Source organism: Lepisma saccharinum, chromosome 25, assembly GCF_977018435.1.
Source record: "Lepisma saccharinum chromosome 25, izLepSacc3.1, whole genome shotgun sequence".
Classification (NCBI taxonomy): Eukaryota; Metazoa; Arthropoda; class Insecta; order Zygentoma; family Lepismatidae; genus Lepisma; species Lepisma saccharinum.
Genome location: NC_139253.1, coordinates 20,372,828 through 20,398,293, shown reverse-complemented (window position 1 = coordinate 20,398,293; position 25,466 = coordinate 20,372,828). Strand labels below are relative to the sequence as shown.

Genomic DNA, 25,466 nt, shown 5'->3' with positions numbered 1-25,466 from the left:
CAAAATGTTTTTCAAAAAAGGTATACTCGCTTGCAAATAAATTAATGAACATGAATATTTTCTAGTATTCTACATTTATGGTTTGAATGTAAGCATCACTAAGTTCCAGTGCCTAGCATTTTACTTTGTTCAAAATAGACCTAGAGAGTTCATACCATCCCAAACTCAGTGAGGGCGCCAGAAAAAATGAGTAGAAGGCAGAATAATGGGAAGTAAAATTTTCTATGCGGTTAGTCACATTTAATATACTTCCAATACCACACAGAAATGCAAAGTTTGTCTAAAAGAACATTTATTTATCTATTTTTCTTGTTTACTGTGAGTCAGGGGCGGCGCCAGAAAATTTTGACCAGGTGAGCAGGAGCTATATATTGATAAATGAGGGTGGGTAGGTATAGTAACCATTATATGAGTTTCAAAAACGTATTCTCTCCCTTTACCTTTCTCACTACCGATTTTCTTCGTATCTCTTTCCAAGAGTTTATCCAGAATTTTGCATTTGGAGGGTGTTAAGACCAAATTTAGGGGAGTATAAGGAAATTTTCAAGCCAAATTTACCATAAATTGGGCCTTTGTGAAAAAATTTTAAAGGGCGCTGAGGAAATTTTGAGGCGGTGTTGGGACGGTGCTGGGGTGTGGATAAATCAGTCTTGTACCCATTTACATCTACGTATATCTTCTTATTCAGTTATTTCTATCATTCTTTCTCTACTTGTGTTATCACCTCCCCACCTTTCTCTCGCTTCATTCTTTGCCTCCCATTGATTTTCCATACTCCATTAGAGATTCTATTCTATTTCTCTATAATTTCCTCTAATGTCCCTAATTCTATCGCAAATATGTTTCTCAGTGGCGGCTGCTCCTTAGGTGGCAAAGTTGCGGAACCACCACATATTCTTGCACTTATACGTGTAGAGAGAATAATAGTTACATAATATAATCATAAGGGAAATTTCTTCCCGAGTATTTTCTGTTGTGTGCCTAGCACGGGATGGAAACCTCCGTCTTTCTGTCCGGTGGTGCACTCGGCCACTTCTGCTTCCCCATGCTTTATACGCATTTCGGGCGCTATACCTGCCTTTCCCCTATCCCAATGTATGGGCCGTGAGTGGTTGCAGGCCAGTTGCAACTTTGTCCAGATGGTACCGTGCCCACTCAGAACGTTGAAACACGCATGTCAAAGGGACCGTATTCTTGTCTTCTGGACAGTACATTTGCACTTAACGTTTTATACAACAGCCCGTTCCGTGGTGGAGTGGACAGCATCAAACACTGCGATGCCAGAGCTCCAAGCTTCGAACCCTGGTCAAAGCATGGATGTATCATTGTGTTTGTCCGGTTCATTAATTTCATCAGTTCATCATCACGATTAGACCACGAGTTAGAAAATGGATGTAAAATAAACACAATAGAAGTCGATGGAAATACAGTGGAGCCTTGATAACTCGAACTTGAAGGGAAAAAGAAAAAAATGAGGTACCAAGGATTTCGACTTACCAAGGTTCGAGTTATTGAGGGCCAAAATCGCCACAAAATCGCCAACTTCGAGTTATACCTAGTCATATCATAAATTCTGTTACAAAGTTTAGACAGGGATGGCAACACTGGTTGGCAAGGTAACCCCACAATGTTGGATCAAACAACAACCAGTATCATTGTGTGTTTGGCTGTAGTAGCGGAAAGGTGAATTTCACTGCGAGTCGAATGGAGTGGGGTGTGTACAAGAACCGTGTGGCACAAAGTTGGCAAATCACCATCGGACATTTTCAACACCCTTAAAGAGCCGAATATCAGCAGGATGTTCGTGCATCGGACCATCAACAGATACTGTGACACAGGGACAATTGAGGACCGCCCAAGAAAAGGTAGACCTCGCAGCGTGAGGAGCCAGAAGCTCGTGAAAGCAGTGGCGGCGCGTGTTCGACGAAATCCTGTCAGGAAACAAGCAGTGATGGCTCGAGAGCTGAACATTTCGAAAATGTCGATGTCACGTGTGCTCCGAAGTGACCTAGGACTCTGCGCTTATCGGCGAAGTACTTCTTCAGCGTTACGCAAATGGTGGCTACAGGAGGATCCTTTTCACGGACGAAAAAATATTCACGCTTGCAAAATCTTACAATCGTCAAAACGAACGTGTTTATGCCTCGACATCCCAGGAAGCTCGTGAAAACACGCCACGGATCCTCAGAGGCCATCATCCCGCCTCAGTGATGGTTTGGTGGGGGGTTTCGTACGATTACACAACTGACCTCCACTTCTGTGAACACGGTGTGAAAACATCTGCAAAAGTGTACCAAGTGACAGTCTTCGTGCTACTTGTGAAATCGTCGACCCGCACCAAGTTCAACAATGAGGCGTGGAGTTTCCAGCAGGACTTGTCACCGGCCCACAAGGCAAAGACCACACAGGTGTGGCTTCAGAGGAATGTGCCTGATTTCATTGCTCCGGCTGAATGGCCCTCCAGCAGCCCCGACCTCAGCCCATTGGACTACAGGTTGTGGTCCGTTTTGGAGGGCATGGTCTGTAGGAAGAGGCATCCAAACCTTGCGAGTCTCAAGCGTTCTCTTGTGAAGTCAGTGACGGACTTTCCCTCGAGACCGTGCGTGCTGCGATCGATGACTGGCCTCAGAGATTTTGGGCCTCTGTGAAGGCCAGAGGTGGCCATTTTGAACAAAGTTTGGTGCTCTGTGTTTGCAAGACCTGTAGCTTTGTAACATCCAAATATTAATACATTAGCTTGCTCACTGTGCCTGTAGTTCATTATTAACTTTGTAACAGAATTTATGATATGACTAGGTAGAGGTCTAAAGTCGACTTATTGAGGTCCGTGCGACTAAAACTTCGAGTTATAGAGGTGATTAGAATTTAACTTCGACTCATAGAGGTTTTTCATACTCTACCTTCGACAGTGGCGTCTCCTGACCCTGAACTTCAGGCGTTGGCAAAGAAGGAATGTTAACCCCTCCCCCCTGATTTCTGTGAACCAATATTAAAAATTTTCTCCGTACCTTTTTCGTGTAATTTTATAAATATTTAGAAAAACATTAAATTACATAAATTATTTTAAATGAAGTAAATACTTCATTTAAAGTATTAATATATTTGAAGGGTAAGGAGAAAATTAATATGTTCAATACTTCGCCATACAATTAATTTTTAAAGCACGAGTTTGCAACCAGAGGGGTTGGTGGAACTCCCATCACCCCTACAAAAAACACCGTGGACATAAGAATGACCCGTTCATTGAAAAATCGCTAAAATGCATTCCCGGTTTTTTCCCCTTACCCTTCATCTATCCTTCCAAAAAGTAAATTTTGAAAAATCAACTGCTCATTACTTACAGTTACTTGAATTCCAGCTCTATTCTTCTTTCTTTAGAGAGAAATGCGCTGATCACCGCCTCACAAAATTGGGATTTATCCCCTTCTCGCAGTTTAGAAAGTAATTCTTTCTGGATGGAGATAAGACTTAAATTCGTCATCCGGTTCTGAGTTTGAGTAGAGCGGCAGAATGTGTGGATCCTCTTCAATGATGAGAACGATCTCTCGACGGATGACGTCGTGGAAGGAATTGTTGCGATCAACACTGCTAATTTATATATTTCCGTAAACCCACCCACTCAGATTCGTGTCCAGTAGATAATTTACAATCTCAACTGGTGTTTTCTCTGATCCTTCAGTGGAAGCATACCAAACATAAAGTTCATTCTGCAGTTTGGATAAATTAAACAGACTGCCATAAATTTCCTGCAATTTATGTACGAGATGGTGAGGAAAGTTCTCTCTTTTATTCAAGTAGCCCCGTTTTGTGGGATTTAGTAAATCAAAATATTGCAAGTTTTCAAATGATGCGAATCTAATTGTTATCTGGTTGCTGATATTATCAATGATTTCAAAGTAAAGCCTCCGGAAGTGATCTTTCTGTGATTCGTTGTTCAGTCGCCTCCTTTTCATTTCAACAACCTCTGCATCAGTTATAGAATTCCATAGTGTTTCGAAATTCTCACTTTCCTTTTTCAGCTGTTGTTGAAATTCAGTTATTTTATTACTGCAGTACAAAATATCAACATTTTTAGACTGCAATATACTGAATAATACGTCTGAAAAGGCAAGCAAGTTGGATAAAGCCTGTATTAAAAATATATTTTCGAAATCCTTCAGGAAGCTAGAAAAACCTCTTGAAGTCATTGCAGTTAAATGATCGAAGTCTCCACTTTCACTAACATGTTCAAAAAACATAAGCAGTGCTTCTCTGTTGTCATTGACTGTCCACAGTAGACTAGAGGTAAAATTCCATCTGGTAGGAGCTAATAACGGGAGCTTTCTGGACATGAAAGCAGAAAGTTCGTGAAACCTCTTTGGAGAATGAAAGAAAAACGTAGACAGTGATTTAAGACCACAAAAGAACACCTTAAGCTCTTTGTTACATTCCAACGATTGTTGCAGCACCAAGTTCATGACATGAACATAACAATGCGTAAAAAAAGATTTCGGATAATTTTCCAAAACTTTACTTTGAAGGCCATTCAAATGACCACTCATTACAGAATAGCCATCGTATGTCTGGGCAATTAATTTATCCCCACACTTATATTTATCCATTATTTCAGTCACGTGACTAAAAAGAGCTCCTGCAGTTTTATCGGCGCTCATGTCATGAAATCCAAGAAATCTTTCAATGACCTTTTTCTGTGAGGCCGGAAAAAAAAACGTAACACTGTTGACACCTGGGATTTTTTGCTAATGTCTGATGTTTCATCGACCATGATAGCCACAAAGTCTGTGTTTTGAATTTCATTGTAGATTTCATCTCTCAGAACATCCGAAACTGAATTTATTAAATCATTTTGAATGCCTGCCGAAGTACCGCGAAAAACTGTAGAATTTAATAAATGTTCTTTTAATGAGGGATCAAACTCGACACTTGCAATAAGGAATTCCATGTAATTGGCCTTATTTACAGATGCTGCATTTTCCTCGTGGCCTCGGAATGGCAATTCTTGCTTTGCTAAATAGCAGACGGCGTTAATCAACCTCTTTAATATTTCCCTGTTCTTTTTTACTTTTTCATTGTGTAGCACTATTTCAGCTTTTCGTTGAGTATCCAAAAGAACGCCAATTCTAGTAGGGGTGGCAACAAAACTACTAAATTTAAAGAAACTATAAAGATGCAATTCAGACTCGCTGTGTTTTCTCACTGCAGTATTGAGATAATTCAAATCCGCATACCCTTGATAATTCCCAACACCTTTTTTAGTCTAGAATAATAAACATGTCCAACGATAAAATGTATTCACCACATCACACCCGCAAAGCCAGTCTGAAATTTCATAGAGTTCTTTTCGAAAATGTCTCTCAAAACCTTTTCCAGCACCACTTTTTCCTTTAACACATCTTGACATCGTGAGATTCGGACGTGGTCGACCATTGTCAATCACTTGTTTCTTCTCTGAATACGAAAGCGAAGAAAATGAATTATTTAAATACTTTTGCACAACACTTTCACTATTCTCCATCTTAAAATAATCACATCACTTCACACCACACGTTTAAAAAATAATGCACAATCACGAGCAAAACAACGCGGAACGCGGGGCGAATGAAAGCCAAATCGTTGGGAACAAATACAACGCCTTGAGAAGGTAACCATGCTGGTGGGTGGCAGGGTGCGCATGCGCGGTCATCCTATGTTTTGGCAGTGGTAAGACGTTGTATATCCTCTCCAACGTCCTGGCAATGCGGGACCGATCTGCCTGCCTGACAACCACTGCGCGCTGCGCCGCGTTCGAAAACTACCGGGCGCTCGAGATTGACAATTGAAGAAAAACGCTCAAAATCGTAATTTATAAAAGTACAGATACTTTCTTCTTTATTTCATTTTCCTTTGGCCGTTGACACACGACTTACACACCCAGAGAAATCGCCACTGACCTTCGAGTTGAGCTAGAACGGCATTCCATAAACTGTACAAAAATTCGTCTTATCAATGTTTTATTCGAATTGTTGAGGTAAAATTAGTATTGACTGTTATGAACAATTCAAGGGAATTACAAAAAATTGGACTCATTAAGGTATTCGAGATGTTGAGTTTCGAGTTATCAACGTTCCACTGTATAACCAATAGGCTACTTTCGATGTCAAAAAAAGATTAAAATTTGACATGGCATGGCATTTTCTGAACGCTTTGGTTTCTTATCTGCAGGTTGTAGTCTGTGTTTGTGTGCAGACTAACAGCTATTTCTTATTCTTAGATATATTTCTATAACTTCAAAAACATTTTATAGTGTGTGAAGGAAGTTGATTACTGGCATTTTTCAAGTTGTGGGAATTTCTGCTGCTCATTTACAATATCATAATGTAATCAAAACCTTCATATCGCAGGGTTTCTTTTTCACTTTAACTCCTGGCACCCATTTATTAGAGACTGAGTGAACCCCAGGCCCGCTCTATGTAGGGACAATGCCAGAAAATTCCGACATTTGGTCACTTCCCCAGAAATCAAACCTGCATCTTCCGCATGGTAGTTAGACGTCCTACCAGGGTTCGAAGATATAATTAAGTTCCCAATATAATTATTTTCCTATAGTTTACGGTTATTACAAGCATAAGAAAACAGTTTTTCGTTGTGATGACGTTTCAGGAGAACACACGCTCCCTTCATCAGACATTTATTTTTATTTTGACTAAAGATACAGTTATAACAATGGTTAGCAATTTTTTAAACAAAAATAATCCCTTATTTAATGTATGTTGTCAATGTTACATTGTTGTAATATAGCAACTTAACTGTGAAAGAAGCAGTCTGTTTTATTTTTATTTCAGATAAAAAAAATTGATCACATTATTTTTTTTATTTAAAATTATGAATCCTAAATATCATCAGGTAATTCAAAGTCATCATTGTTTTCACAAAGTCTCTTCATGTTTTCTGTTACATTAAATTTTAAAGATGGTGGCTTACTCCATTTGTGAAAAAGAAAACTCCATACTGGATCTATGTTACCATTTTCATTATTTAATTTATTTCAGTGTTCTTCTGCAATGAACGAAGCTTCCCAGACATTCAACTCTATGTTTCCCGTCAATCTTTTTAAAACTTTGTAGCTTTCCTTTAAATTTCCCCAATATAATGTGGGAAAACCGGGAAAATGATGCCAAATAGGGGTCAAGGTGGCCCTCCCCCATAGAAAAACAACAGATTTTAGGGGGAAAATGATTGTCAGTATGTAACGGCATCATTACAACCAGGGTGTGATTTCAAGGGGGTATTTCCAAATCTGGTTTCTATGTGCTGGGACGGGATTGAGATTGTGTTGTTAGAAGGGAAAAAGTTGTTTCTGCTAATACATTCTTGTATGAATAAATTTTCGTAAAATACACAATCACTCACATGTACACAATATGTACGTAAAATTTTATTTTTTTCACAGCTACCACCAACGTTCCGAATCACAAGCCACCACTGATGCTTCTCTTCCTTCTTTCCTTCACTCTTTCTCCCTGTCCTTCGATTATTCCATATGTAGCCCATGCCAAAGATTTTAGGTTTAAATAAATTTGTCTTTTACCTTTGACATAAGAAAAGTATTAATATTTTTATTAGACAGTGAAACAGTTTTAAGTATTCGACTTATTTGTTATTTTACGTTTCACATTCATGAACAAAATTCATGTAGAACCTGCATTTGATTCTTGGTGCCACAATAATTCTCATATAGTTGTATGTGCATTCAGTGCTGTAGCTAGAGGAGGGCCAGGGTTGGCATGCCCACCTTGAGTCAGCAGTTTGCACTCCCTAAAAAATAGTTGCATGTCCACATCTAGAATTCTGACTATGGCACTAGGTACATTGTCTCTGAAAGTGTAGACAATATCTAAATGATACCAGTTCTCTAAGGAGTAGAATTATACATAAAAACCTGTACTTCATTAATATATTGATCCCATTAACTGTTTTTACAAACTAATTAATAGCCGATAGGGATTCTCAACATTATATTGATAATAATATTTGTTTACATCTCCTCTCTAGATATTCAGCTGCAAAAATGAATAAAACAAGGCCAAAAGGAAAACTAAAGGCACAATTAACACATGTAAGAATTGAGGTAAGATTGCACTGCTATATTTTCAATGTATTGTATAAGTTACTAATATTACATATTGTTGAAAGAAATGTGAAATATTATTTACTTTTTGAATTATGGTCGTCCAAACATTTTTTTTTTTTTGGATTAATCACTTGCTTTACATTGTCTCTCAACACCTCCCCTTCCCTCCACACACATGCAGATATAGATATGCAGAAACAAAAAGCAAAGTTCAAGAAGTTTTCATAATTGGCTTCAGTAGAAAGTTTGAAACATTCTCTTTGGTGTGGATTGAAGGAAGAGGATGAGATGTAATGATATTTGGGGGAGGAGTCAAATGAAGGCTCAGAGGGAAAAACCGGAAAGTCAACGCTAGTGAAACTCCAGAAAAATGAACTTTTAATTGCAAAACGTTACTTAATATGTAAATCAATAGGTACAGAAAACATATGCTTTGATGAATGGAAGTGTCAAGCATATGAAATGAAAGAAAGCATAATAAAGTCCAGCACAGCATCAGCATGGCAGGAAATGACACCACTACCTTGCTTACAACAGAAAATTGACTTCCCATTGATTTACTATTTTTGTTCTTAGGTTATGATACGTTGTGAAATATAATGAAGACGTGTCTAAAGTTAGCTTTACAATTCTATTCTTAAATTAAAATATAAATATTTTGCTAAATGAAGCAATGTCTGAATTTATGAAATATGGATAGCAATTCCTTGCCAAATAAGTTTTCTGCAGTTTGTGTGTGTTTTATGTGTTTTTTGTTTTGAAATCTTAGTCACCTCTAACAAATGATGAGCATAAAGTTTAATAACATTAATCCTGAGCAAGTTTTGAATCAACAAAAATTCCAGATTTCGACTTATAGAATCTGAAGATCTCTTGCAGTTGACCATACATGCATAAATGAGGGAGGTAGGGAATACTTATGGGGTTTTAGAAGATGAAAGTAAAATTGAACAGCAAACTGTTCAGGCAAGATAAGAGTGGTAGGTGTGGGGAGAGAGAGGGGCAAAGATGGTCACAGAAAATTTTATGAGTTTTTAAGGGTGTGTTAGGAGGTGTGAATAAATCACTGTTCAGCAGATCAGGGCTGCTATGGTTAAGACAGTGAGATTGAGAATATGTGGAGTCCTACCTATGTGCTTTCATGACATGGTGCAATTTACAGGGAAGAGTTATACCTTCTTTTACTGTTTTTACATGTTGGTTATGTTCATTTCAGGGATTTATCCAGAATTTTCCATCTGGGAGGTATAAGGTCCTTGTTAGGGGGTTTGTATGAGTTAATTTAGTGTCAAAATAACTAAATTGGACCTCTGTCTCTGTGTTTAGGGAAGTGTTAGTTGGCATTGTTAAATCAATTAACTAATTAAGTGTTTTAAATCTTACTGAAGAAAGACCATTACTGAAAGATTAGGACTCAAAAAGCAGTTGTCCTTAAAAGTACAAATTTATTTTCCTAACTTTCTTGCAGCTGTCTACGACTGAAGCTGGAAGTAATGTACAACCTAGGCAACTGGAAATGCTTCAAGACAAAAAGAATCGAGAAACTGAAAGGGGGAGAGGAACGGAAGAGAGACATGTGCTTTTTGGTGTACACCCCAGAAGGATTGAAAGTTTAGAAAGGCAACAATCTTCTCAAAGTAGACCAAGCATATTGAAAGAGAGAAAGGTGTCTGGGGAAGCAAGGTTAGAAATGCTATAAGCCTGGAACTTACAAGTAGATTTCAGTGCATTAGATCAATTAGCAGAAAACGGCATGGTCTCTGAGTAGAAATTGTTTATTTATGTATTAACTACACATGTCTTTTTATTCATGTATTGAGTTTTGTATTTTGTTTGTATTTCATTCCTGACCACAACCAAACCTGTGTTAGCTTTCAACAATCTTCTTTTGTATAGATTTTTTTTTCAGTGGTACATTGGCTTTCTTCTTATTTTTAGAGAATATTTTTTTGAAATAATTGAAATTGAAAGTGGAAGGAAAATATTCTGCAGAGAAGTAGAGAAATACAGAATCTACCAAACTCTAGTGAGTAGTTAATCAGAACTGAAATATTTTATTCCTAAAATTTTTTACTCTATCCCACTTTAAAAAAAATGCTTTTAAAGAAAAGTATTTAGTGTGAAAACACACACACACAAATGGTGGTATACCTTGAGAGATTGTAGAAAATATTCCATGCATTGCCTCAGACATCCTCAAGAAAAGGCATTGGATAAAGGATTGCTCCATATAGGTGGTGCTAAATAAGCGCTGAGCTGATTCCAATTTGAACACATACTAATAATGATACTGCACTCTTTCTGACTTCACTAATTATTCAATATTGCATCAACTTAAAGTAGTTCAGAACATGCAACAATTTCATTGTATGGAAGGTTCCCACTCATTTTGGCAAAACAAATTCCCCAACCCTTCCAGGTTTTCCAGGTAATTTAAAAATAATTTTCCAGATCATTATCATACCTCAATATGCTAATAACCAAGTTTTAAGGTTTCAAACTGTACTTGATATTCAACATTGATGAAAATAAATTAACAAAAATAAGGTACAAAAATATTTTCATATCGAATATCTCTTCTCAAGAAGCTGGCCCAAGAGAAAAGGTTGAATTTATTTAAATTACCAAATCCTGGCAAAGTACAAGAAACACACTCTCACTTTCACTTTCACTTTCCATGGTTGTTGGATGTATTTTCAAAGTTCCCTGACTTTTCCACCACATTTACACTCTGGTTGACTTCCCTGACTTTCCCTGCAATATGTGGAATTCCTTGTAACTGTACCACATTAACCTGCCAGAACTTTATTTTTAAATAATTTTGCATGTGAGATTAAAATAGCTGCCATTTCATTTGCTACATGATACTGGTGGAAAATCAGTGAAAATTATGGATTTTGCATAATTTCCAGGATATTTAGACTCTGTGAAAGTTCTAGACAGAATCTTGCAGACTATCTGCAATGCAAGTTACTCGAACTGTAGAAAAATAAACTTTTTGCTGGTATTGGCTGATCCGATACTTTAGTGTTGGTATCGGCTGAACCGTAGTTTCAAAGGTTGACCTCTGACAGAAAGAAAAATTATAACTAACTTTCAGAGTGCTATAAAAATGTTGCTTCTGTTGTTATTTACATCTCCTCCCTGCATAGATATTCAGCTGCAGAAATGAATAGTCTTCTTTTGGTGTTCTTTTTTACTTGTCAGTTAATGGCAGTTAATCCTGCCTCTTTTCTTTATTAATGCCTTTTCTATGTTTAGTTGCTTAGCAGTATTTCTAAGAATTTTTTTGCATCATGTTTTCATTGCATCATTCACTGTACCATTTTTTGTATCACTTAAAGAATATTGTAGACATTGAGGTTAAAAAAAATTGTGCGAGAGTCTAGTTTTATCTCGATTAATCTACAGACCAACAGTTGCTTTCAATGCAAGCAGTTCCATAACTAATAAGCTACAAAAGCTACAAAATGCATGCATAAGACTCATTTACAAGCTGAAAAAAAGGGACCACATTTCGAAATACTTATTCAGTTTGAATTGGTTTAATACCAATTTAACACATAAAGTACTAAGCAGCCTGCATATCTCCTTGAGAAACTGAACACAAATTCGAGCAGACATGAACATGTAAGTTAAAAAAATATATTGTCAGTCCCAGTACATAATACGACCCCCTATGGAAAATCGTATACCATAACTGCCACTAAAGAACGGAATTCCCTCCCAACCAATCTAACATCCATCAAAAGCCATAAATTATTTAAAAAGAATCTTAAGCAGTATCTACTGGCAAGGCAGCGAAATACTTAATCACAAGCAACTTTTCAATCATAAATATACCCACTGTAACATTTAGCAACTGTGTGCATATTAATCTTATAATTTCATTATTTTGATTGATTGATTTGGTGTTTTAAGTCCACTTTATGCACAGTAAGGCTAATCGGGACTGGGCCTACAGTTTAAAGTGGGATCCGAACCACTTAGTGCCTCCACCGGGTATCGAACCCGGGACCCCTTGATTACAAGGCGACGACGCTACCACTGCGCCATCGGGGAGGCCCAATTTCATTATTTTATTTCACTTCATTATTATTATTATATTAATGATTGTTCCAGATTACTGAAACATATATTTGTACTAAAGACAAAAGTAACAAACATTAGATACCTATGTTCAATAATTTACATGTACACTTTTTTTTCCATTATATATGCATATACGTGTATATATATAATTGTTCTTATTTTCATTGATTTGTAATCCTTTTTACGTTTTTTCAATGTATACCCTTTATTCCATTGCATTGTATTAATTTCCCAGACAAGGGTTTGTTGTAAGAATAGCCCATGAGGGCGAAACATGCCCGCTCTAATAAAGATGATTTTATTATTATTATAATGTAATTACACATATTCATTTTTGTCATATTTACTTACCTCTATGTGCTTATTCCATGTCCCTTTCCATCCTCAGTAATCTCTTCAAGCTTTTCTCCCTCCCACATCTTCCATAATTATCCTCTGGATGCATTGAGTCTGGATGGTAACAATGAAAAAGAGCTAGTATCAGTTAACCTGTTAACATTTGAATCCAAATAGTACAAGTTCAACATTTTCAGTCCTCACTACATGCATTACCACTATAGGTCTTTTCAATTCTTACAGCGGGTGCTCTAGAACCTGCAAGGGAAGTGGGGAGCAGGGAATTCGCCGCAGATCATTCCGACAACAGCGGTGGCACCGAGAGATATGACGTGGTGCAAATAAATACTTCATGAACCTCGTTCTATGGGCTGCTGCCTTTCTTATAGCACTGGGTTGGTCGCTTGCCTGCTCTCCACTTCCCTTGCCAGCTTCTAGAACACCTGCTGTAAGAACTAAAACACCTATAGTAATAAAGTATGATATAAAGAGTTTTTGAATCAGATATATTTCATTAAAGCTAAATACATCAGTGTGGCAGGCACATGGAAGAATATAATCTACTCTGCACATACTGCTTGATTTACATTTAACCAAAGCCATCTGAAGAAAGGGGACAAGGAGAGCTGATTGCACCCTGAATAAACAATATAAGCAAACTCAGCATAAAATTACGTCCCAAGCAACCAAAGGTTTTGGCCCAACATTGAGCCAATTGTACTGAAATTGGTTGTCCAAACGTAAGAACATAATGTTGTACAATGGTAATTTTCACCATGGTTCCAATGTTGGCCCAGTGGTTTTTACATTAGGCCAACGTACTGAAAACTAAAGTATAGATAGGTTTGTGTTCTGATATATACATAATTTATTGTGAGGCCAAATATAAACTATAATATAAATTATTTATGCAAAATAAAAAAAAATACACAACACTTTCTCATTCATATGTTATCATTGTTTTCAAGGTACCTTCAAGTGGTAGCACAAAAAGCTTTCTAGAGTTTACTTAGTTTTCAACCTTCCCTGGAATTTAATCTGCACACCCTGCTGGAAATTTCTACTGTTTTCAAATGTCTTCTACTGTGTACTGTGAAATGCACTGAAATCCTATTGTAGATTTACTGTACAGCTACTGTACTGAAAAAACAATGTGAATAATAATGCGTAATACTTGCTACAATATATTATAAAATCATTTATTGACTCCAAGAATAGACAAATTAATTCTTGACACCATATTTTCAGTGATCTTGAAGTGAATTGGAAAAACAGTACATGAACTGAATTTCTACTGTTTTTCTAATGAATACTACTTAAGTCAAATATATCTTAATGAATAAGTTACTACAACTCTTTCTTAAGAAATAACTGAACATTAAAGCAGCTGCAGTTTGAATACATGATCATATCAGTTTATTTTTTTTTAGCATGGAATTTCCATGGTTATTATTATATCTGTGTAATGAAATTCCTTAAAGGATCCATTTTTTTTCAACATAGTCAACAGTGTTTGCTTGATTTGATTTTTCAAGCATTGAGGGCCAGATCTTCATTTAAACTATTTTTATTTTACAAAGAACAGTATGTCAACTTATGTATAAAAGAGTATGTTTTTCAATTTTCTACAAGTGCATTAACCACAATGAAGCTACTCACTTAAAAACGTGTTCACTTTATTTGATTTCTTTCAGTAGCGAAGCGTAGTCTTACGAAGGAGGCAAGCAATGTTTCAGTACAACAAAACATGTAGTACAATAGCACGCCAAGAGGGGGATTAAAGGTTTATAGCCTCATTGGCCCGGTCGCTGGATTTGTCAAAATATCATAATAAAGTGACGGTTCTAAAAATAAACCATATGATCCTCAAACGTCACATTTACTTTCGAAATTCCAGGTAACGTTATTCGTATGGTAGTAAACGTCTTACATATGCGAACTTTCCGCATACGACTAAAGGGGTACGTAATTTCTTATTTCTTTATTAGTACTTTTATTTGTTCATAATTTTTTAATGTGGACAAACGGTGACCAAACGGATTTAGGTAAAATAACTCATTTATTTAATTTACACTGCGTGATTGTAATTTAGGATTTGTGGGCACCCTAAAAATCGCATTCGGAGTCAAACATTAAAATAAAAAGTTAAACACAAACTTTAAAAATTTCATTTCAAACCAAAGAAACACATGCATAGACGATGTACTCACCACAATAAATTCCAAACTCCTTTACATATATAGGGAATTTCCCGCTATCGAACAATTCAACAAATCTTAGGGCCTCAAGGTTCTCAAAACGTGAAGACACTCCCATGCTCTTTCCACAACTGGAAAGCATCCACGCAAGATCACTTTGGAAATCTCTGAAACGACCGAAAGTGATACCAACCTATTTCCTTCATTTTATCCCTCATGGGAAGGAAAAATGTATCAGTTTGGAGATAGAAATTAAGCGGTGAAATCAGAATCATTACAGCAGAAAGAGTATATACATAATATTTAAGTAATAAAGTGTCATACAGAGGCGTGCCCAGGGCCGGAGGAGGGTTGGTGGGAGACATAACCCCCCCCCCCCTCCTTTGGCCCAGTATTCCTAAAAAAAAAAAGTAAAAAGTGTTCCCCTGTGCATTGCACCACGCCATGAAGGCGTATAGGGGGTGTGGGGGTAACGCCCCACACTTTCTTGATCCGGTCGTGACTGGGGGTGATGTGATCAGCATCACGCCCCTGACCGCCTTTACCCCCCAGTTGTGGAAAGAGCATGGGAGTGTCTTCACGTTTTGAGAACCTTGAGGCCCTAAGATTTGTTGAATTGTTCGATAGCGGGAAATTCCCTATATATGTAAAGGAGTTTGGAATTTATTGTGGTGAGTACATCGTCTATGCATGTGTTTCTTTGGTTTGAAATGAAATTTTTAAAGTTTGTGTATTCCTAAGAAAAGGAAAGTCAAAGGCAGGAAAAGATGACAAAATGAGGAGACTACCACAAAAAATCCTGGGAGCACCACTTGTGTCATAATAATAAAACTTAAAACATGTTCTTGTGTTCATAATGTGTACAATGTATACGATTTAATTGTGTTGTGTAAATATCAGTAGAGAGTTCTTTTTAGATAGCTTTATTTTCACCCCAAGTTTTATTCAAAAGCAGTCAATTTATTGAATGTGGTTGTAAAATTTGTGAAACAGCTCACTTGAATTACTGTGTAAATAATTTGGCAGTTGCAAACACTGGTGCGGTCAACACTTTTGACGTAATTTGAGCTGGACCGAGCTGGACACAGGGTGCAGACCAAGGTCCGTCGAATCTTCCCTCCCTCCCTGGGGAAACTCTTCACGGGGGTGCAGACATTTCACTTACTGGAAACACAAACCCCCGCCCTTTACCATCTCGCCCGAACTCCCAATATCCATTTTTTTTTACGCGTTTTACAATTCTAAAATAAATTGTAATATAAAATGATATATATATGTAATTTAGAACAATGATAATAACTTATTTTAGTTATTTTATGACTAAGAATTATTTTTATATTTGCGATCTTGTTTACGTGCTCATGAAGACACAAATTCTTTACTCGTAGTTTTTGGTGGCAATATATCCATCCTTCTGCTTTCGGTTGAGCTCGGCTATTTTCGGGAATAACGCAAGCTCAGCAAGCAGAGCTTTTGGTATAAGCGTTGTGGACGGGTTCCACTCGAATTTCACGCTTCGCCATGTGACTCCTTCGGGTGCGTTATTTTCCTGCAGAGCAGCCGCAAGCATTGAGGCTGGTGCTTGCTACAGAGCTGCTGAGGGAGTTTGCGGCCGTAATTTTTCGCCAAATCGAGTGCGATGGAAACGAAATAAGGCTAAAACATTAAGTACATTAAATGATATTCGAATAATGCAAGCAGTGCTTGCATTGCTTGTACTATATCTTCGCCTCTGATTTCTTTGTTGTGTGAACACATTCCTAAGTGGCAAGTTCCACATTCTTTACCATACAATTATTTTAGTTGTTTATATGATTTTTCCATTGCATTTTCAGTTGTATAGATAAGAAAATTTTCATTACTGACAAGAGTAATGTTTTCAGACAGCAATATACTGAACACAATAAAATATGTTAGTTGTACAATTATATTACTGAAAAAGTTAAGAGTACAGTTCAACTACTTAAGATAGAGGAAACAGTTGGACTACTAAAAACAGTAGAAAACATTAGCAGTACAGTTCATCTACTGAAAACAGTAGAAACAGTTGGGCTTCTAAAACAGTATAAAACATTAGCAGTACAGTTCAGCTACTGAAAACAGTAGCCTACTAAAAACATTAGAAGACAGTAGCATTACAGTTCATCTACTGAAAACAGTAGATGTTTCATAACACCCATTGATCTACTGAAAACAGTAGACAGAATTTTCAGTAGGGCATAACATTACATTGTTTAACCACCTTCAGAAGATGTTCTTGTTCTGCTACAGCTAAAGAGGGAAACAATAAGCAATTCCTAACACATCTTTCATCCATGGTGGCTGACAAAAGACTTAGTGAGTGAGTGACTACAAGTTAAGAATAGCTTCTACATTCATTAACAAAATATTATATATATCCAGTATGTACTGTAACAGAAATATTAAAAAAGAAACACTGTTACATGTCACTTATTTTACTTATTTATTTAAAATATGTGAAAAGAAACACTGGTACATGTAACTTATTTTACACTCTAGAATTTACACTCTTGAAAGTTGTCTTAATATGAGAAATTAATTTTTAAAACTGATTTTGACTCATGTTTCCATGGATGGGCAAACATTGGCAACAACCAGTGGACCAATGTAAGGCAAACTTGAATTTTCCAACCAACGTAAACCCAACTTTTCCCCACATAAAAACTGCAGTTGGCCCAACGGTTGTGGTTACTTGGGGTACTTCATACATAAAGTGTGATTTCAGTCACAATAATTTCTAATAATTATTATAATTGCAATGAGACTGACACACTGTTACAGGAACCCAATAACTTCAAACTGAAGCAGTGTTGTAGGGGAAGGAAAATGTGTTGTAATCCCTCCCCCTACCTTTGAAGAAAATCCTACGGATGCCCAAGCAAACCTGTCCCATAATCGATATTCCATGTTTTATAAATATTTGGCCTATTATTATAATATTCAGTTTGTATACCACTGTAATTGAAGTATTTAAATAGATAATGAATTGTGCAGAACAGATGGTGTGTATTCCATCAGTATCCTTCGTTAAGATTCATTACACCATACATTAAACCTTGCACAATGTGAAGATAAATACCGGGTGTCCGAGAAGTCTTTGTATGAAAACAAAAATTAACTGTATCCGCTATATGCAACATAGACATGAAAAAATGGTACCAAAATGTTCGGAAACTATTCAAGTTTTATTGGCAATAGGAAAGAAATCAATAAAGCTCCACGTGAGTACCCTTGGTAGCACGGAGTACATCTAGTCGAAATTCAACTTTTCGCCATGCATTAGCCAACATCAAAGGAGGGATTGGTGTGATGACTTGGGTTATCCGTTGTTGCAGAGTTGCAAGATCGGATGTAGGAGTTCTGTAGACATTGTCTTTCACATAACTCCATAGAAAAATCTAAAGGGGTTATGTCTGGAGATCGTTCAGGCCAAGCCGTCGGTCCATCTCAACCAATCCATTTTCCAGGAAATGTCTGTTCAAGGTAGGAACGAACCTCCAGACTCCAATGTGGCGGTGCACCGTCTTGTTGAAAGATAACATCTGGGTGGTATTCTAGCAATTGAGGAACAGCAAACAATTGCAACATGTCGAGATACACTCCAGATGTTACGGTGTCCTCACAGAAAAAGAATGGTTCGATTATTCTGTCATGCAGCAGCGCGCACCAAACGTTCACCTTCGGGTTGCCCATGGTCGACTTCCTCACCTCATGAGGGGGCTCTTTACCCCAGATACGCACGATGTTTGAAACTGTCTCTGCACTGTTTTTTGTGACCTGCTCTCGTGAAACCACAGGACACACTCAGCCTTTTTCTGATTTGTGTACATTTCCGGTTTGCTGGACACTGGCACTGCTACACTACTGCAACGGTACAGAAATCTGATACAAAAAAAACTTGAATAGTTTCCGAACATTTTGGTACTATTTTTTCATGTCTATGTTGCATATAGCGGATACAGTTATTTTTTGTTTTCATACAAACACTTCTCGGACACCCGGTACATCTGTTCATTAACTAACCAAAGCTATTGTTCATATTTTGAATTTAGCTTACAACTATTTAAACCTCCTAACCAATAAATATCCACACATAATTTCTGAAATTCACCACTTGTATATAAAGTAGTAACAATATATTTATCTACAGTGAAAAAGTATCGCATTTTAACTTTTCACACAACTAAAATTCTTGGAAAGCTGTTTTATTACCTTGGATTTATGATTGCATTCAGAGTATCATTAGCAATGTTGTAAATCACATATACACTTCTTAGTTAAATGATAACTTTTTCCATCTCCATGAGGGCACATTAACTTCCCAGAATTAAACATTCCAGTCTCTATCTGAATTGGTGTTATGAGCAGAATAGGTACTGTATAACAAATATCTTCGATACCTCACCCTGTGGTGGAAACAAACATTTTTCTTCCAGGTGGATGAAGAACATGCTTTCCACGGGAGAGAACAATACTTTACCAGGGAGAGCAATGAACAGAATGAAAATTTTCACCACTCATTTTTCAAGGACACACTCATGATTAAAAAACTAATATTTATCAACTTTGGTTGCTCCTAGATTCTAGGCATAATCTGTGCCTTATCATTTAGAGTGTTAGAGTTCATCAAGCTAAAGCTCGACTGGCCAAAGAATAAACTTCAGGAAACTCAGACTTTTCGGCTCCACATGTGGGAGCTTCAAGGGGGGAGGGGGGGAAGTGGTGTTACTACATGCCTGCTTTTTGTCCAGTCGTACACGATTCCTGTCAACGTGCACCCTTCGCTCGCTTTTCAGGGAGAGGCAGAGAATCGGAGACCCATTCGCTTGCTACATGACGGCAACCATTAGGCTTTGCTGTGCTTGCCTTGTTGAGGGGACCACCTGTTTCGAAAATGACTCGAAACGAAAACTTTGGCAATACAGAACACCACGAGAATTTCCCCTCACCTCGGCAACTGGAGCAAGCGATTGGTTCAACGATTCATGTGACTCTCCCTGGCTTTCAATGGAAAAGACAAAAATTGAATTTTGAAGTTTATTTTTCGCAGAACAGGCTTTAGAATATGAATATGCTAAATGATAGATATATTTTCACTTTTCAGAAAGCCTATAGTTTCAAGAGAAACAGCAACTTCTATATGTGGTTCTTATGGTTCATTAACTTCAAGAGTTTCAGATCCAAGACGTAGTATGAAGGCTATACCTGTAAGTCTTCAAAGCTCAGAAAGTATGTATTGCATATATTGCAATGTTTTTCCAACAAATTTTGTAGTTAGTAAATAGTCATCTGTATACTCTGGATATGAGGCAGAATATCATTATTAGTTGTAAAATCTTTTGAGAGAATGGCCTCATCCATAAAAGGTATGCTAATATATAAAATGATTAAATACCGGGATGGTCACAATTAAAGTTACTCACAAAGAACACCCATGTCCTTGGTGAGATTCAAACCCGGGGCCCCTGGTGTACACCCACTTTTTCCCACTCATAACTGAAGCCGAATAATCTTCTAATTACTTTCTACTCCTTTGAGTTTGGCTCACAAAGAATATGAACAAATGTGACAGCTGCTCTTCGTGCACTGTGAATTTATCTTTCATTCAGTTATCGGCATATGTCTACATTTTCACTTGTCACTGCAAACAACTTTTACAAAATAGTTTGCCCTGCTGGAAATTTCTACTGTTTTCAGTAGACAAATTCTACTGTTTTCAAATGTCTTCTACTGTGTACTGTGAAATGTACTGAAATCCTATTGTAGATCTACTGTACAGCTACTGTACTGTACAGTAGGACTACTGTACTGCACAGTAGGACTACTGTACTGCACAGTAGGCCTACTGTACTGAAAAAACAATGTGAATAATATGCATAATATTTGCTACAATATATTATAAAATAATTTATTGACTCCAAGAATAGACAAATTAATTCTTGACACTATATTTTCAGTGATTTTGAAGTGAATTGAAAAAACAGTACATGAACTGAATTTCTACTGTTTTTCTAATGAATACTACTGAAGTCAGATATATCTTAATGAATAAGTTACTACAATTCTTTCTTAAGAAATAACTCAACCTTAAAGCAGCTAGCAGTTTGAATACATGATCATATCAGTTGATTATTTATTCAGCATGGAATTTCCATGGTTATTATTATATCTGTGTAATGAAATTGCAGAAGGGGTCCATTTTTTGATCAACGTAGTCAACAGTGTTTGCTTGTTTTGATTTTTCAAGCATTGAGGGTCAGGTCTTCATTTAAACTAATTTTTTGCTGTTTTCGTGTGAATATAAGAAGAACAATATGTCAACTTATGTATAAAAGAGTGTTTTTCGATTTTCTACAAGTGTGTTAACCACAATGAAGGTACACACTAAAAACGTGTTCACTTTATTTGATTTCTTTCTTGTGTGAACACGTTCCTAAGTAGCAAGTTCCACATGCTTTAGCACACAATTATTTTAGTTGTTTACATGATTCTTCCATTGCATTTTCAGTTGTACAGATAAGAAAATTTTCATTACTGACAAGAGTACTGTTTTCAGACACCAATATAACAGTTCAACTACTTAAGATAGAGGAAACAGTTGGAGTACCAAAAACAGTAGAAAACATTAGCAATACAGGTCATCCATCTACTGAAAACAGTAGAAACAGTTGGGCTACTAAAAACAGTAGAAAACATTAGCAGTAAAGTTCAGCTACTGAAAACAGTACAAGACAGTAGCATTACAGTTCATCTTCTGAAAACAGTAGATGTTTCAAAACACCCATTGATCTACTGAAAACAGTAGACAGAATTTTCAGTAGGGTTACCTAATGCCAGGAGGCTGATGGCAGTGCCAGGTGGGCTCAGCCTTCTTTGACCCCTGAATCTCTATGGCCCTGGATATTATCAAACTGATTTACATACATGTAATCAGAGATCCAAAGTATTGCTCTTCTTTACTATTTTATGTGTGTTATAGTATTAAAGGTTGTGTGTTACATATTGTGCTACTTGCAACATACAGTATGATTTTTTTTAAAGAATATGTGAATATACTATCATTACCTATTGAATATAACATATTTCAAAACTAGTAATAAAAATTCAGTTCTTTTATGTAACAGGATCATCTCAGTAGTCTATCCACAGATTCATTGTGCAGAGTTGTGCAGTTAACTACATCTTTAATGAAACTAAAAATAAATGACTTATGAAGGGAGCATGTGTTCTCCTGAAACGTCACAAAAACTGTGTTTTTATGCTTGTAACAACCGCAAACTACAAGAAAAATAATTGTATTTATGTACTTTGGGCAATACTCCATTGAGGTTATCATGGTCAAATACTTTTGGTTTCACGTGATCAGGGAACATAATATTGAGAAGGGAAGGGAAGAGGGTGTGAATGAACAATGCACATCAGAATTCTATCACCATCATTCGACTGCTACAATAATTTTGTAAAATGTTTACAGTGTATTTAAACAGAAGCTTTGCTAGCTTGAATGCCACCATTGAAGTCTGCCGTATTTCAGTTCTAAAAACGGAGGGAAAACAATGTTGCTTTTTCTGCTCGTTTTTCACTTTTTAGACGTGTTTTTCAAGTGTAATTAGAAGTGTTATAAAAGTGTTTTACAAACTGATAATTCACAAAAGCAATATCAAAGAAGAAAATAAAATATAATAACATCCTATACTGTAGCCCATAAAATACTACTGTAGCCTGTTTAAATGCAATCATTAACACATGCACTTAATTTCTTTATATGCTTTCTCTTTTGTAATATTCTTCTTTTATCTCAATCATGGGTAGATCATCATCATCATCATCATCAATATTCTAACATGAATAACATTTTTTTTGTAAAGTTAATGATTTCATCAATTTTGAAAGAATTTTCACAAAACTGTGTATTCCCTGTGAAAATTTTGCACCCACTCAAAGGCTAAAGGAATTTGCAACTAGAGGGGATATGCATTGTACTAGATGGAGAATTTATCTTCCCATCCTCACTACAAGTACCACCCAGGGTATATGTCTCCCTTTTCAGCTATTTAATATTATATGTTTCTGAATTTTAAAGGCAACAATATTCAATTTGGACATACGAGGGGCGATCAGGTTGCTCTGACCCTAACATAGAAAGAGCGGCAATAGGGTTTCAATTTTATTTTTATTTTTCAACATACTCCCCTGCAACTCCAATGCACTTCTCCCATCGGTGCTCCAACGCGTGGATACCTTGCAAAAAAAAATCTTCCGACTGGTCCTCCAACCATGAGTCCACAGCCCTTATCACCTCAGAATCATCAGAAAATTTTTGCCCACGAATGTCATTCTTCAAATGTTTGAACAAATGGAAATCACTGGGGGCCAAATCTGGGGAATAGAGTGGGTGGGGCAGCAATTCGAACGATGCATCTGCGATAGCGGCCCTCGCAATGCGTGAGGTGTGGACAGGTGCATTGTCCTGGTGAAGGAGCACACCACGGGTCAACATCCCACGCCTCTTTTTCTTGATGGAATCACGTAATTTCTTGATTAGGTCACTGTAGTATGTGCCAGTGATGGTTTGGCCTCTTTGTAGATAGTCCACAAGAAGGACACCCTTGCAGTCCTAGAAAATTGAGGCCATCACCTTCTTGGCTGACGTTTGCACCTTGAACTTCTTCGTTGGTGGAGAATGTGGGTGTTTCCACTCCATGCTTTGTGATTTTGTTTCTGGGTCGAAGTGATGGACCCATGTTTCATCCATAGTTACAAATCGGGCAAGAAAATCGTCTATATCAGCACGAAACTTGTCAAGAAGTTCTTGACTGATGAGCACTCGGGTGCGCTTCTGATCTGGGGTGAGATTTCGAGGGACCCATCTTGCAGGAATTTTTTTCATTTGCAATTCCTGGGTAATTATGTTTTGCACAGTGCCATATGACAGGCCACACATATCAGCAACATGACGGATAGTGACTCGACGATCCTTCAGCACGATATGTGGACTTTGTTAATGTTTTCGGTCGTCATGACAGTTTTTGGTGCTCCACCTGCATGTTCATCCTCACACGACTCTCTCCCACAATTAAACTCACGACACCATCTCTTCACCATATTGTATGAAGGAGCACTGTCCCCTAATGTATCCACCAAGTCCTCATGAATTTTGGATACCGTCCACTTCTTCTTCACAAAATATTTAATCACAGCTCTCACCTCAGTTTTCTCCATTCTGGCACATTGACACAACTTCACTCAGTTAAACCCCTGTAAAAAGAAAACTGTACGTTACTTAGACTTGCAATTCAGATTGAAAGCATATAAAGGATCACTAAACAATAACAAAATAAAAAATCAATCGTGACGTCATTCCTTCTATGTTAGGGTCGGAGCAACCTGATCGCCCCTCGTACCAATAAATCTCTGAAACTTGGTTCAAGGAAAGAAATATTGGAACATTTCTGTATTTTATGATAGGCATTTACTAAACTTAAAGGAATATATAAGGCAACAAATGCAATTTTCAATTGATATGGAGCATTTATAATATTTTGGGGGGGAATAAACTTGTAATGCAGTTCTTATACAGGGAAAAGTTATACAAAATGGGCATGGGGACAAACTAGCGATGAAATCTAGTAGATGAGTGACTAATCACATTCTGCTCTGAGTGGAGAGACAATTTCCCAGTTGGAGTAGGTTCAGGATACACAATGCAACACTCAGTTTGTGTTTCAATCTTGTGAAAATCATATAAGGCAGTTAGCATTTTTGGGACACTATTTGGAATGCAAATATGGCTCTGGTGATTCATAAATGAGAACAGGAAATACACTATCGCAAACTACTTTTTAACTGTAAGATGACTGTTGAAAATGACTGTGGTTCTGAGGTTGCTGAGCACCATCTTGAATTGAAGATAAGATGATTGGACAAAACAAGGATGGCCTGGGATCGCACAAAATGGTAAAGGTTCTGACATTTTGTCCAACCCCCTACATTTTGTTCAACAATATTATTTCTTAACTGTGAGAGGTTGTGCTTGAAGTGGGTGGTGTGGAGATGTTTACCCAAGATATGGGGTTAGTTTGGAAGGATGGTTCTCATGACCTAATAAACCTGAAAATATGAGGGGGTGGTAGTGCCCTCTTCCATCCCATGTTACACCTATGATCTGTCGAGTTATCGATCTTGGGAATGGACATTTATTTATTTATTTATTATCCTGCGCACAACAGACATCTGCCCTTTTACAGTGTAATGTAATTAAATATGTAAATGGAAATTCCGCATTCCTCTTGAGAAGTCCAATGGCATGGACATCCACAGGATTTTTTTCCAGGGAGAGACAAGCAAGGTATTTTTTCAATGGGGGAGGGGGCAAGGAGGCATATAATATTGTTGCTTCATAAAAAAAATGCTCCTTCAGTCTGAAGTTATCATGTTCCTGCAACACCCTTATAATAACTTACCTAAATTACTGTAACTGAAATGAAGTTATAAGTACATGTGTAAAATGTATAATTTTAATTGACATTCATCTTCCGGGAGGGCGTCCTCCCTTACTCCCATTCCGGTCGTCCATGTCCAATGATCAAAATTTGTGAATCTTAGAGGGTGTGGCTAAATTACATTCTACTTCTACACTGCCAGGTTCTCAGTTTTCGTTTATGATAGTACAGCCATCCTCGAACAGACAACGTTAGCATTAATGCTAC

The 25,466-nt window shown here is 37.1% G+C and overlaps 2 protein-coding genes across 2 annotated transcripts in view; both read left to right on the top strand.

Moving 5' to 3' along the window:
* LOC145978921 (calpain-A-like) overlaps nt 1-25,466 on the top strand; it is a 185,783-nt gene that overhangs the window by 32,945 nt on the left and 127,372 nt on the right. The gene's annotated exons all lie outside the window — the stretch shown is intronic.
* On the top strand, nt 68-21,895 carry LOC145978981 (uncharacterized). Its single transcript, XM_083112037.1, has 5 exons — nt 68-229; nt 8,032-8,107; nt 9,579-9,793; nt 19,862-19,986; nt 21,882-21,895. Exons 1-5 carry the CDS (start codon nt 225-227, stop codon nt 21,893-21,895), a joined length of 435 nt encoding a protein of 144 aa, XP_082968163.1. The 5' UTR covers nt 68-224.